The sequence below is a fragment of the Podarcis muralis genome, chromosome 4 (genome assembly GCF_964188315.1).
Source record: "Podarcis muralis chromosome 4, rPodMur119.hap1.1, whole genome shotgun sequence".
In the NCBI taxonomy this organism is placed as follows: Eukaryota; Metazoa; Chordata; class Lepidosauria; order Squamata; family Lacertidae; genus Podarcis; species Podarcis muralis.
Genome location: NC_135658.1, coordinates 3,373,652 through 3,386,099, shown reverse-complemented (window position 1 = coordinate 3,386,099; position 12,448 = coordinate 3,373,652). Strand labels below are relative to the sequence as shown.

Genomic DNA, 12,448 nt, shown 5'->3' with positions numbered 1-12,448 from the left:
TTTTTGCCCTATAGGACGCACTTTCCCCCCTCCAAAAATGAAGGGGAAATGTGTGTGCATCCTATGGGACGAATGCAGGCTTTCGCTGAAGCCTGGAGAGCGAGAGGGGTCGGTGCGCACCGACTCCTCTTGCTCTCCAGGCTTCGGGCAGATATCCGCAAGCCTTCAGAGCCCGCGGGAGTTCCTGCGGGCTCCGAAGGCTTGCGGATAGCAGCCTGTTCTGGGGGCTGGGGTTGCAAATATTTCCCCCCCTTTATTTCCCCCCCAAAAAACTAGGTGTGCCCTGTGGGCCAGCGCACCCTATGGGGCGAAAAATACAGTAAATGGAGTAGTGTGTGTGTTCATTCCCATTGTTGTTTGCCATTAACCGACATAATTACCATTAGATTTTGATTGATTATTAATGTGACTTTGTTTGATATAAGTTGTTCATTTTAAAGTTATTGTACTTTTTATATTGGATCAGAACATTATTATTGTTTCATGTTTTTCTGTGTTGGAGGCTAAACTAAAAATGTGGCAACTGTGTCCCTGAAGGACATTTTGGACTCACAGCTGTCCATGGAGGCACAGGTCAATTTCGTATCCAGGGCACCTGCCTACCAGCTCCATCTGGTACGCCAGCTGAGACCCTACCTGCCCACAGACTGTCTCGTCAGAGTGGTGCATGCTCTAGTTATCTCCCGCTTGGACTACTGCAATGCGCTCTACGTGGGGCTACCTTTGAAGGTGACCTGGAAACAACAACTAATTCAGAATGCGGCAGCTAGACTGGTGACTGGGAGGGGCCATCGAGACCACATAACACCAGACCTACATTAGCTCCCAGTATGTTTTCGAGTAGAATTCAAAGTGTTTGTGCTGACCTTTAAGGCCCTAAACCATGAGTAGGCAAACTAAGGCCTGGGTCCAATCGCCTTCTAAATTCGGCCCGTGGATGGTCCAGGAATCAGTGTGTTTTGATATGAGTAGAATGTGTCCTTTTATTTAAAATTCATCTCTGGGTTATTTGTGGGGCATAGGAATTCGTCCCGTCCCCCTTCAAAATATAGTCCGACCCCCATCAAAGTTTGAAGGACAGTGGACCGGCCCCTTGCTGAAAAAGTTTACTGACCCCTGCCCTAAACGGTCAAGCCCAGTATACAAAAAAAAAAAATCTCCACCCCCATCATTCAGTCCTGACACTGAGGTCCAGCTCCGAGTGCCTTCTGGCGGTTCTCTGCCTGCAATAAGTGAGGCAGCAGGAAACCAGACAAAGGGCCTTCTCAGTGGTGGCACCTGCCCTGTGGAACACCCTTCTGTCAGATGTCAAGGAAATAAACATCTATCAGACTTTTAGAAGACATCTGAAGCCAGCCCTGTTTAGGGAATTGTCAAAGTTTGATGTTTTGTCATGCTTGTAATATTCTGTTGGGAGCCGCCCAGAGTGGCTGGGGAAACCCAGCCAGATGGGCAAGGTATAAACAAATTATATTATTATTATTATTATTATTATTATTATTATTATTATTATCTGAGATTCGAAAAGCCTGCCTCTTCTCTGGGATGGATTTTGTTTGGCCCAGTCATGGCTTCCCCTCTATCCACAATGTCAGTTGTCTCTTTGGTCAACCCAAGATTGACAGGAGCAAAAACAAAAACAGAAAACCTGACAGAAGCTACTTATCTTTCCTAACAACTCTGAAGCTGACATTGAAGATGCCTGGGCAGTTCAGATCAGCCCAACTGTGGTAGAAGGAGGCAGAACTGGAGGAGGATTGTTCACAGAAAAGACTATAATTTGCTATTTTTTGTGGGGGTGTTAGGTTCCCAGGTGTTGTAGGGGGCGCTGTTGAGCTCTGTGAAAATATATGAGGTTCATCACATAGAGGTATTTTTGGAATTTCCTGGCAGATATGACGATCCCACAGGGAGCCTTACCAAGAGAGGCCACGATCCCACAATTCTCCTCCATGACGTCCTTATGCAGAGCTCTCTGGTCAGGATCCAGCAACGCCCACTCCTCATCCGTGAAACAAACAGCGACATCTTCAAAGCACACTGGACCCTAAAAGAAAAAGGGAAATGTCCTCCTCTGAGACAGCAGAAATATGATCTGCTGCACAATGCTCTGTTGTTTCCTTCCTGTTAATTGCGGTATTGTTTCAATAGGATTGCTTTGCTGCACATTTTATTTATGGGTGCTTATTTTATTCTGTGTTTTAATTATGGGTATCCGTCTTTGTGCAAATAGCTGTTACTCCGCCTTGTGTTTTTCAAGTCATTCTGCCTTCGCAAGCGTTCCAGTTTGCCTGATGGAAGGATCCACATTCTCCTCTCCTTGTGAGCTGTTCTGGGAAGGTTCTGTGGGATTTGGAACTTAACAGGTTAAGTTTTTCCCATGATGCCACAGCATTCTGACATCAGTTTTTAGAAGCTGGGAGGAGCTGGGAGGAGTTACGTTCAGTTCTCTCTGTGTGTCTGAGAGAGAGGCATGTTTGCAATGGCTGCCAGCAGCGATGGCTGAACTGTTTCAATAAAGAGCTGTAAATAGACAAACCTGACTGTGTGTGTTTGTCAAAGGACGTGATAGTTTTCCCGCTGTGTTCCACTCTGCTAAGCCGTGAACTGGACGATGGCGCAGCTTTTGAGGAAGTGTGCCGGACCCGTTGTAAACTGCTGATTGACGTTCGTAAAGTAATCAGAGGTCACGGCTCATCGATCAAGCTCGGCAGATCGAATTTCGCCACAGGTTATGGGTACTTAATTACCGCTTGTAAAACTATCACGGGAGCTTTGAAGTTGCGGTTTAGAGCAACGGAGCACGGCAGGAGACGGAGGCCGGAATCTGAGGCAAGCGGCTAGCTGAAAGGTCTGCCTGTGCTGAGAGGCATGAGAGCTGCTGAGACACAGAGCTAAAAGCTAAGAAGCAGCTCGGAGCTGAAGAGCAGCTGGAAAAATCGTTTCTCCGGACGGGTGCTGGATAAGCTGTAAGTAAGCTTGGGCCCCTTGGGAGAACGGGAGAAGATGGCAGAGAGCCAGGATATACCAGTGGAAAAGCTCACTCTAAAGAGTTGGGCAACCTGGAGGCAAAGAATAAAGGGGTGGTTCCTGGTCCATGGGCTTTGGGGAGCAAGCCAGAGGGAGCCACTACCACCAACCCCCAGCGCCAAAGCGGCTGGAGACGTTGCAGGCTGTGAGGCTGCGTTGCCTGAAGGTAGCCAGCAGAAAATGCAAAGAGAGCTGGAGATGCTCAAGGCATGCGTTGATGCATCGCTGAGACCCCACTTGGAGGGTGTGAAATCAGCGTGGGCTGCCTGGAATGTGCTGAAAGGTGTGTGCGAAGTTTCAGCGGGAGGCCAGGGCCCTGCAGACGCTGGACTAGAAACCCCTATTCCCCAATCAGCCTCAAGGAGCGCTGATGCGCAGATCGGGGGGGCAAAGAGTTCCAAAGGCAAGTTTAAAGGACTTTCCACTTGTGCTGAAACGAAGAGCAGCTTCAAGGGGGGCGAGGCTGGTGGGAGGCGCCGTTCCAGAAGGAGGAAAGCGAGGGCAGCTGCACAGGAAGGCTTCAAGGTCAACCAGCTGAACTCTCATGGGAACCAGTCGGGTTTCCATGGCAACAGGCCTGGGAAGACAGGCAGGCGTGGAACTGAGTCTGGTGGACGTGACAGACACCAGGAGACTTATCAACTCGCAGCTAGTCTGGCTTTGTCTGGGGACAGCTCAACCAGCTGTGGGACAGGCTCAGAGCTTTGTTTCGTTATTGACTCTGCAGCAAATTGCAATTTGATTCCAGATACCCCTGCTGTCGAGATGTGGAATTGCAAGGCAATTCCGGCTGGGAAAACTGTACTTTTTGCAAATGGACAGAAAAAGAATGTAACTAATGCTGGCAAAATGTATGTTTCTATTTTACAGGAGAAGTTGGACTTTTGTACCGTTCCTGGGATGCACCACTGTCTTTTATCTGTGCCTTATTTGTTGAAAAAGGGGTTTAAGGTTTGTTTCGAAGATACTGTCTGCACAATCTCCAAAGGAGGGAGGATATTTGCCAAGGTTGAAAAGGGGCAAAATGATCTCTTTGTTCTTAAAACACCTCTGGAGGGTGAGGGGAAGGTTGGGAAAGCACAGGCTTTACGTGCAAAAATCAACAACCATGAGCAATGTGCCCATGCGTGGCATACAAGAACAGCTCATGGTTCCCTAGAGGAACTACAGGTGCTGCCGGAGGTTTCCAAAGGTTGTAAAATTACAGAATGTGGATATGCTGTAAGTTGTGAAACCTGCAGACTGGCAAAGGTAAAAGGGTGCAGTTACCCAAAGGTGAAGAGGGTAACCGCAAAACCTTTTGAACTGGTCCACATAGATTTGTGGGGTCCTGTAAGGGAAGCAAGTCTGGGAGGTGCAAGGTTTCTCCTGACGGTGCAGGATAATTTTACACAGAACACTTGGACCCATGGTCTCAAATCCAAAGATGATGCAGCACAGCTGATCAAAAGATGGATTGAGGAGGTGGAACAAAGATTTTCCACCAGAGTGCAAGCGGTGACCAGTGATAGAGGAGCTCAATTTACAGGGTCTGCTTTGCAGAAATTCTTTCACAAGAAAGGGATACGTCACACAGTGACTTCACCCAATCAGAGAGGGGTGGCAGAGCTGAGAAGTGAGGCTCTGGTTCAGGCTGCACAGGTGATGCTGGCAGATGCTGGGTTACCTCCAAGGTTTTGGCTGGAGGCAATCAAGTATGTGGGCTTCACCTGGAATCGTACCTACAATTCACTGGTAGGTGACACACCTTTTGGGTTGTTGCATGGCAGGAAACCCCAGATTCATTTTTTGCGAATGTTTGGTGCAAGTGCGTCTGTGCCGGTACCTACTGCTTTGCAGGGGCCAGATGGATCCAAGTTCCAGAAAATGATCTTCTGCGGGTATGAGCCAGCAGCACGTGCATGGAGGTTTGCATATCCATCAGGTGATCAGAGTAAGGTGCTGATCAGTAAACACGCTGAGTTCTTTGAGCAGGATAAAAGGTCAAAAACTGCTGTCCAGCGTGATCTGCTCTCAGAATGTCTGTATGATTCTGAGGAGGAAAGGGAAGCAGAGGCTGATCCCAGTGATGAGGACCAGGTCCAGGATCAGGGTTCAGAATCCAATGATGACGATCAGGTCACTGACCAAAGTCAGGAGCAAAGTCAGGAGCAGGATGAGGTTTCGGTAGCTTCTCCACAGGATGTTAAGAGAGCACCCAAAAGCGAGCCTAGTTCTCCTGTGAGTGTAATGGAGAGGATTCGAAAACGCTTTAAGTCAGAGGGGGAATCCCGTGATGCTGAGGACACACCTTCTGGTGGCGGTGAGTCAGAAGTAACATCTGAGTTTGTGCCTAGAAGGTCCAGTCGCACAACAAAGGGTATTCCACCTGAAAGATTTCAGGCCACAAGTGCGTGGATAGGTTTCGCACAGTGTGATTCTGAGAGTGTTGAAGGGGTTCAACAGGTGCCTGGGAAAAATGCTGGAAAGAGGCACAAGGCAAAGGGAAAGGTGTTGAACTCAAAAGGGTCTTGTCAGAATGTGCGGCAAAGGGGTGTGTGGGATTTGGAACTTAACAGGTTAAGTTTTTCCCATGATGCCACAGCATTCTGACATCAGTTTTTAGAAGCTGGGAGGAGCTGGGAGGAGTTACGTTCAGTTCTCTCTGTGTGTCTGAGAGAGAGGCATGTTTGCAATGGCTGCCAGCAGCGATGGCTGAACTGTTTCAATAAAGAGCTGTAAATAGACAAACCTGACTGTGTGTGTTTGTCAAAGGACGTGATAGTTTTCCCGCTGTGTTCCACTCTGCTAAGCCGTGAACTGGACGATGGCGCAGCTTTTGAGGAAGTGTGCCGGACCCGTTGTAAACTGCTGATTGACGTTCGTAAAGTAATCAGAGGTCACGGCTCATCGATCAAGCTCGGCAGATCGAATTTCGCCACAGGTTCCCTCCCAATGCCCTAGAGCCAAATTCCAGGGGTTCATGGGGGCATGGAGAGGGGGAGGAATGGGGGGGGCTGGTTAGTTGAACCCAGGCCACTATTTGTTCTCATTTGTCCACTGCTTAGAAACCAATTTTAGCATTCAGTGATCAATCTAGAAATAAAATAAGCCTATTTTGAATGGCCATCTGTCTTGGATGATCTAGGAGAGATTCCTGCAGTGCAAGGGGTCTCCTGGGTCTGAGAGACAAGCAGGGAGGGTGGCTTCTGGCAGAAGGAGAGGGAGCCACCGGTGGCTCCTCCTTCTCCTGACTCACCTCAGCCTCTTGACCTCCCTCCTCCCACTCGCCTCCTTCCTCTTCTGCCTCTGATTCTGCACTGCATTCTGCCACAGAGTCTCCCAGCTCACTAAGCCCTGTTACCCCTTCAGCTTCTGACACCTCCTCTCCCCAGGCTTCTGTAGTGATCAGATGGGATTACCATGAGGAATTATAAAATATACATCAAGCCATTGTGTCCACGATGAAAGCATTGTGTTGACTGGGCTTGACACATTGACAATAATTTTTGACCAAATCCCACAACCCTCTGCATCTCTGGCCATTTCCTCTACTGCCCATTTCTCTCTGCTTCACAAGTCAACGTACACAGCCCAGTTGCTTAGCCAGGCAGGCATCCTGGGTCATTAAAGATAGTGGGCAAGCTTCTTTGATGTAGCTTTCTGATATGTTGATCTTAGGGCCTGGAAATAGCTTCACAGGAAGGTGATAAAGATGCCTATCTCCTTGCCATCCTTCCATCCTCTCCTGTTTACTCCTGTTTATGATCTCCGGAGTTTCTCTAGTCCTCTTTTATTTACTCTCAGATTATGTATGCATGCTCAGGGTAGTAGTCTTTGTAGTTAAAAGAATTTCTTTTGATTTAACTTTCTCCCCACTGGGTTTGTTGAAATGCTCAGAAGAAATCTGATTGGTTCTTTCGAACACTCTGTAAAAAGTTTTTTTGTGAATAAAACTACCTGGGCCAGGGGCTACATATGGACAAGCACAGAGAGACACGATTATACGCACCCTTCCCAGAGTCTTGCTGGTTCAAGTCTCTGTGTGTATTCTTATTAATTCTTATTAATCAGATTCAATCCTTCCTTTACTTTGCGAACGCAACAGCTTCTCCCTCTTCTCCCTCTGACCGCCCATCCTTCCTCCACCTCCAATCCTTGGGCTCTGAGACGTCTTCCCTTCCTGGTTCCCCAGCTGCTTCCTCCCACCACTCCTCTGTGCCCAACCAGTCCATGACATTGCTCCATCCCTCGGCCTCTGTCCCCACAAGGCAGCTTCCCCTGACCTGATCTGGTTCCACAGCCGCTGCTTCCCTTCTGCCCCCATGAAAAGGTGGATAAGGAGGTCTTGCCGGCATCATTCTGTCACCTGCAAGAGAAAAAAGGTAAGCAGGACGCCAGGAGTGCCTGGTTCTCTCACAGGTGAAACAGGGCAACTCTACTACAGATGGGCCTTTGAGAAAGACTTCCCTACTGAGAGTATTTGGAGGTTTGTGCCCATTTCATATGTTTGTTGTGCAGAAATACATCTCCCTTCCTCTGGACCCCTGTTCCCAACTGTCTCCCCCCAAAACAAGATGAGAGGAATCCTCAGATGAGTTGGGAAACCAACAGAATGGGACCAAATGGGGAAAAACCACCTTCCTCCTTACCCAGCGGCCTCTCTCTGGTGTCCAACAGAGGCCTCTCTGCCTCACAGGAATCCAGGTCCATTTCTGCAAAGAGATCCTTTCCCTGAAAAAGAAACAAGGATTCAAAACAGAGAATGGGGAGAAATACTAGAAAGAGAATGACAAAGACTTGAAGGGTACGAGATCTCATTCCATGGATGCCTCCCCAGGAAAAGGATGGGCCATCAGCAGACCATTATGGGATGTGCTCTGTCCTGTTTGGAGCCCCTTGGGAGTATCCAGAGGAAAGTCTCTCTCACCTGCTTCCTCTCCTCTGCCTGACTCAGGAGGAAACCTTCAGCCAGGGCCACCGCCTGGGAACTGGTCTCCGCTCCGCATTCCCTCACCCAGCTCTCCATCTCCAGTGGAAGGACAGCCAGGAACTGCTCCAAGATCACCAGGTCCAGCATCTCAGCTTTCGTGTGCCTTTCCGGCTTCAGCCACTGATGGCAAAGGTGGTGGAGTCGGCTGCAAACCTCTCGGGGTCCTTTGGTCTCCTGGCAGCAGAATTGCCTCAACTGCTGGCTCTGTACCTCTGAGAGGAGGGTGTCCTCCTCACCCAGGATCTTCTGCACAGAGTTTTCCCAGAACCCCCCAGTGCTCCCAGTTTGGATGGCATCACCTCCTCCTGCTCCAGGGCCAGCTGAGTCTTGCACATCCATCTGTGCTCTCAGGAAGCCTCTGAGAGATCAGAAGGAACCCTTTGGTCTTCTGCCAAGTTCTGTCCGTCTAAATGAGAAGCTCTAGCAAATCCTACAAAGCAAATACATTGTTCTGTTACAGAATTTGAAGGTCATAAGAAGGAACAGGATCCTGAGCAAGCATGGATGAGTCTTGGAGGGAACCAGGGCTGGACTGCACCACAGCCCATACCATGAGCTATCTGAAGAAGAAGAAGAAGAAGAAGAAGAAGAAGAAGAAGAAGAAGAAAGCAGACCCTAGCTGTCCTAGAAGGAAGATTGCAATGCAAAATGTGGAGGCAACTGAAGGGATTTCTGGGAGATGAATCAGCCTGGTTGCTCCTGCCGTCCAGTCAATGCATGAAGTCAAAACTGACTGACAAGGGAGTCACTTGTATCTTGTGGGAAATGAATGCTTGGCTCTAGTGGGGGTCCTCACCCGGGGGTCCTCAGGAGTTGTTCTCCCCCCACCCCCACTCCCCTGCTTCTGTCTCCATTTCTAGCACTTGGACTCTCCGCCGCTCTCCAGGCAGACTCCTGGGGTGGGGTCCCCTTTTCTTTGCTTTAAGGGCCAGATATGTATCTGGCCAACCCCTGAGGGCCCAGTGGGCACGGCCAAAGACATCTCCCTTGAAATTCAGGTGGGCAATTTATTACTATTATTCTGTTAGATAGCTTAACACACACACAGCTACTGATGCCAAGGTCCCTGGAGGCTCGGTGAGTAGCAGCGCCCATTTCCGGCTGCTTTGCCAGCAACAATCCCTTTGGGACAGAGAGGATGTGGTCCTGGGATGCCCTGCTCTGGGTGCGAGGGGATTGCTGCAGTGGCCTCTGTGGGGAGCTGCCCTTGGAGACACTGGGAAACTGGTCCCCAATGCAGCAGCCAGACTATGGGCTGGGATCCCTCTCTTTACTCCTCTCCTTTCTCTCCCAGCTTTTTTTTTTTGGGGGGGGGGGGGGCTAGTCCACCTTCTTCTCCAGCTTTGGAAAACCATTTGCAGATGTTTCCTCTGTTGTGCAATGACGCTGAGCGATGTCACACAGAGATAAAGTCCCAGGGACTCCTTTGTTTAAAGAAGGGAGATCTTTTCTGAAGGGGGGGGGGGGCAAATGAGTTTGGGATCCTCTGATCTGCAGGAAGGAGAGCGTTGCAGACCTGGCCCCTCCCTGGCAGGACCCTCTCCTCCCTGACTTGGGGTTCCCCCCCCCCGCATGAGCAGATCAGGCCCCCCCATGCACCCTCCCCTGCTGCAGCCCTGGGGACCCCCCCGTCTCCCCACTGCACCCTCTGGGGGGAGAGAGAGGAGACTCACCAGATCCCAGGAGGGCAGAGCGATGCAGCCCTTGCGGCAGAGACCCCAAAGCAGAAAAGGACTGGGGAGGGAGGGGCCTTGGCTCTGGAGGACCTGGCCCCCCTCCGCTTCCTGGCCTCTCTAGGAAGGCAGCTCAGTTTCCTTTAACCCTTGCCAATCCCAGCATGCCCATCTCTCCCCTCCGCCTTTTCTTTCTTTCCCACTTCTAGAGATGCTTTTTGGGGGACGCCCCCCTACTTTGCTTTCCTTCTAGCGCAGTGATGGCGAACCTTTTAGAAACCGAGTCCCCAAACTGCAACCCCAAACCCATTGATTTTATCGTAAAGTGCCAACACGGCAATTTAACCTGCATATCTCATTTTTCCTGTGTTTTCACGTTTCTTATTTATGACTGCTGTTGTAATAAATGACACTGGGCAACAATTTTTTACTTTTTGAATGTTGTCTAGATTTCTACAACTGCTTTAGGGTATTTTTGCACTGCTGAATCAGGAAATGGCATCTGTTTCTCTCCATCAGGTCAGGTTTTTGTGCTATGTTGATTTGAATTGATTACATTTTTGTGGCATCAGCTGATTTTTGTCAACACATATTGAAATATACTCAGAGTCGCAAAGTGATTTCATGCTCTTTATTCAGCTCATAGTGGTGAGGAGGGAATGAATGTCCCCTCAAAGTATCTGCTTTATATACATTATTTACACAATGGGCTGCACATGATTGGCTAATTCCGGACTTCTCCTGTAGGGCAATCAGGTTGTGGATTCACTTCTATCTGGAGCTGGATTGGGTGGCTCCTGCTGACCAATCATACTGCTGCATTGTTCTAGGACCAATCAGACTGCTGCCTTTTGGATCCTATTGTTCTAGGACCAATCAGACTGCTGCAGTTTGGATCCTGTTCAACTCAGTACATAACACCCCTCCCCTCTAAGTTCCAGTCCTGCCCGGGAGGTCGCATTCATAGTCCTCGAGGTACGCCGGCGACCTACGTGTGTGTTGCGACCTGTGGTGTTCCCTGGTCCGGGGTTCAGGTTCTGGCTCGTGTTCCAAGGATGCTGGCTGTGATGGGGCTGTTTGGTCTGGCGCAAGCGGCTCGCTCAGTCGTGGTTCTGGTTCCGGTGTCCTTTCGGCCTCGCGTGTCCTCTCTGTATTTACTGATTCTGCCTCTCCTGCTGGCCCCTCCTGCTCTATGGGCCTCATTGCCCCACTGTTCCCTTGGGACTCCTCTGACCTGTCCTCCTCCTGGTTTTCTCCCGGGAATCATCGCCGTATCTGGTCGCAGTGGCGGCGCCAGCATTGCCCCCCATCTGTTAGCACCTCGTACGACACGGGGCCAGTGACCCTGGTGACTGTGGCGGGTACCCATGCTGGGCCTGCCCCAAAATTCTTTGCGTACACTGGGTACTGGGCCTCAAGGGTCCGGGGGTTCCTGCCTTCCCCCACCACTACCACATCCTGAGCTCTATCGGGGTGAAGGCGGTCCAATCTGATTGCAAGGCGCCGACCCATTAGTAGTTCAGCAGGGCTCCAGTCAGTCGTTGAGCTGGGGGTGCTGTGCTGTGCTAGAATAGAAGGAATGTGGCAAGGCGGTACTCCCAATCCCCTTGCATCATGGGTGGGAGGGTGTCCTTGGTGGTCCGCACCATGCGTTCTGCTTGGCCATTGGTGGCAGGGTGGAATGGCGCCGAACGGATGTGGCGGGTGGCGTTCTGCGCTGTGAAGGTTTGGAATTCTCCTGACGTAAATGCGGTCCCATTGTCTGAGACGAGAGTGTCAGGGAGCCCGTGGGTTGCAAACAGCCTGCGTAGTACCCGGATGGCTGCAGACGTGGAAGTGGACGGTACCAGTGCGACTTCCAGCCATTTGGTGTAGGAGTCCACCACTATGAAGAATGTTTTCCCCTGAAAGGTGCCAGCGAAGTCCACATGCAGGCGTGACCATGGTGCTCGGGTGGACTCCCAGGACTGGACTGGGACCCTTGGGGGATCTGGGCGGGATTCCTGGCAGTGTTTGACCCAGGCCTCTATCTCTCCGTCAATCCCCGGCCACCACACATAACTCCTGGCAAGGGCCTTCATTCTTACTACCCCTGGGTGTGTCTCGTGTAGGGCTGTGAGGACCCTTTTGCGGAGGGGCTGGGGAACAACGACCCTGCTTCCCCATAACAGGCACCCCTTGTGGGCCGACAGTTCATGTTTGCGGGTTGTGTAGCCGGCAAATTCTGGCCCGGGGCTGCTGCTGGGCCATCCCCTCCACACCCAGTCCAGGACCCGGGAGATGACCCTATCTTTCTTGGAATGGTGTGCAACTTCTTGTGCCTGAATGGGGCGGTCGGGAAGCAGCTCCAGGCTCATAACCTCTTGTGCAGGTGCTGGGTCAGGGCCTGTTTCCGGTAGTGGTAGCCTGCTGAGGGCGTCCGCATGGCCCATCGCCTTCCCAGGACGGTGAATCAGTGCATACTGGTAGCTGGCAAGGAAAATTGACCACCTGAGGACACGAGGAAACAGTACTTGGGGGGTCTGCTTTTCAGGGGGCAAACAAGCCAAGCAACGGCTTGTGGTCAGTCACCACGGTAAAGGGCCGCCCGTACAAGAAATAATGGAATTTTTTTACTCCCTTCACGATTGCCAGACCCTCCTTGTCGATTTGTGAGTAGTTCCGCTCGGTTGCGTTGAGTGTCTGGGAAAAGTATGCCACTGGTACCTCTCTTCCATCCAGGAGTTGGTGTCCCAGGACAGCGCCGATGCCATAGGGTGAGGCGTTGCATGCT

General features: G+C 50.8%; 2 protein-coding genes across 6 annotated transcripts in view; one reads left to right on the top strand and one right to left on the bottom strand.

Moving 5' to 3' along the window:
* Nucleotides 1-12,448, top strand: part of LOC114595218 (zinc finger protein 75D-like) — a 437,997-nt gene that overhangs the window by 40,651 nt on the left and 384,898 nt on the right. The window lies entirely within an intron of this gene.
* The window catches only part of LOC114595268 (uncharacterized), a 46,321-nt gene that overhangs the window by 9,358 nt on the left and 24,515 nt on the right, over nucleotides 1-12,448 (bottom strand). The window contains 4 exon segments of the mRNA XM_077926754.1: nucleotides 1,921-2,047; nucleotides 7,296-7,378; nucleotides 7,662-7,743; nucleotides 7,940-8,362. Coding sequence (XP_077782880.1) covers nucleotides 1,921-2,047; nucleotides 7,296-7,378; nucleotides 7,662-7,743; nucleotides 7,940-8,362 — 715 coding nt within the window.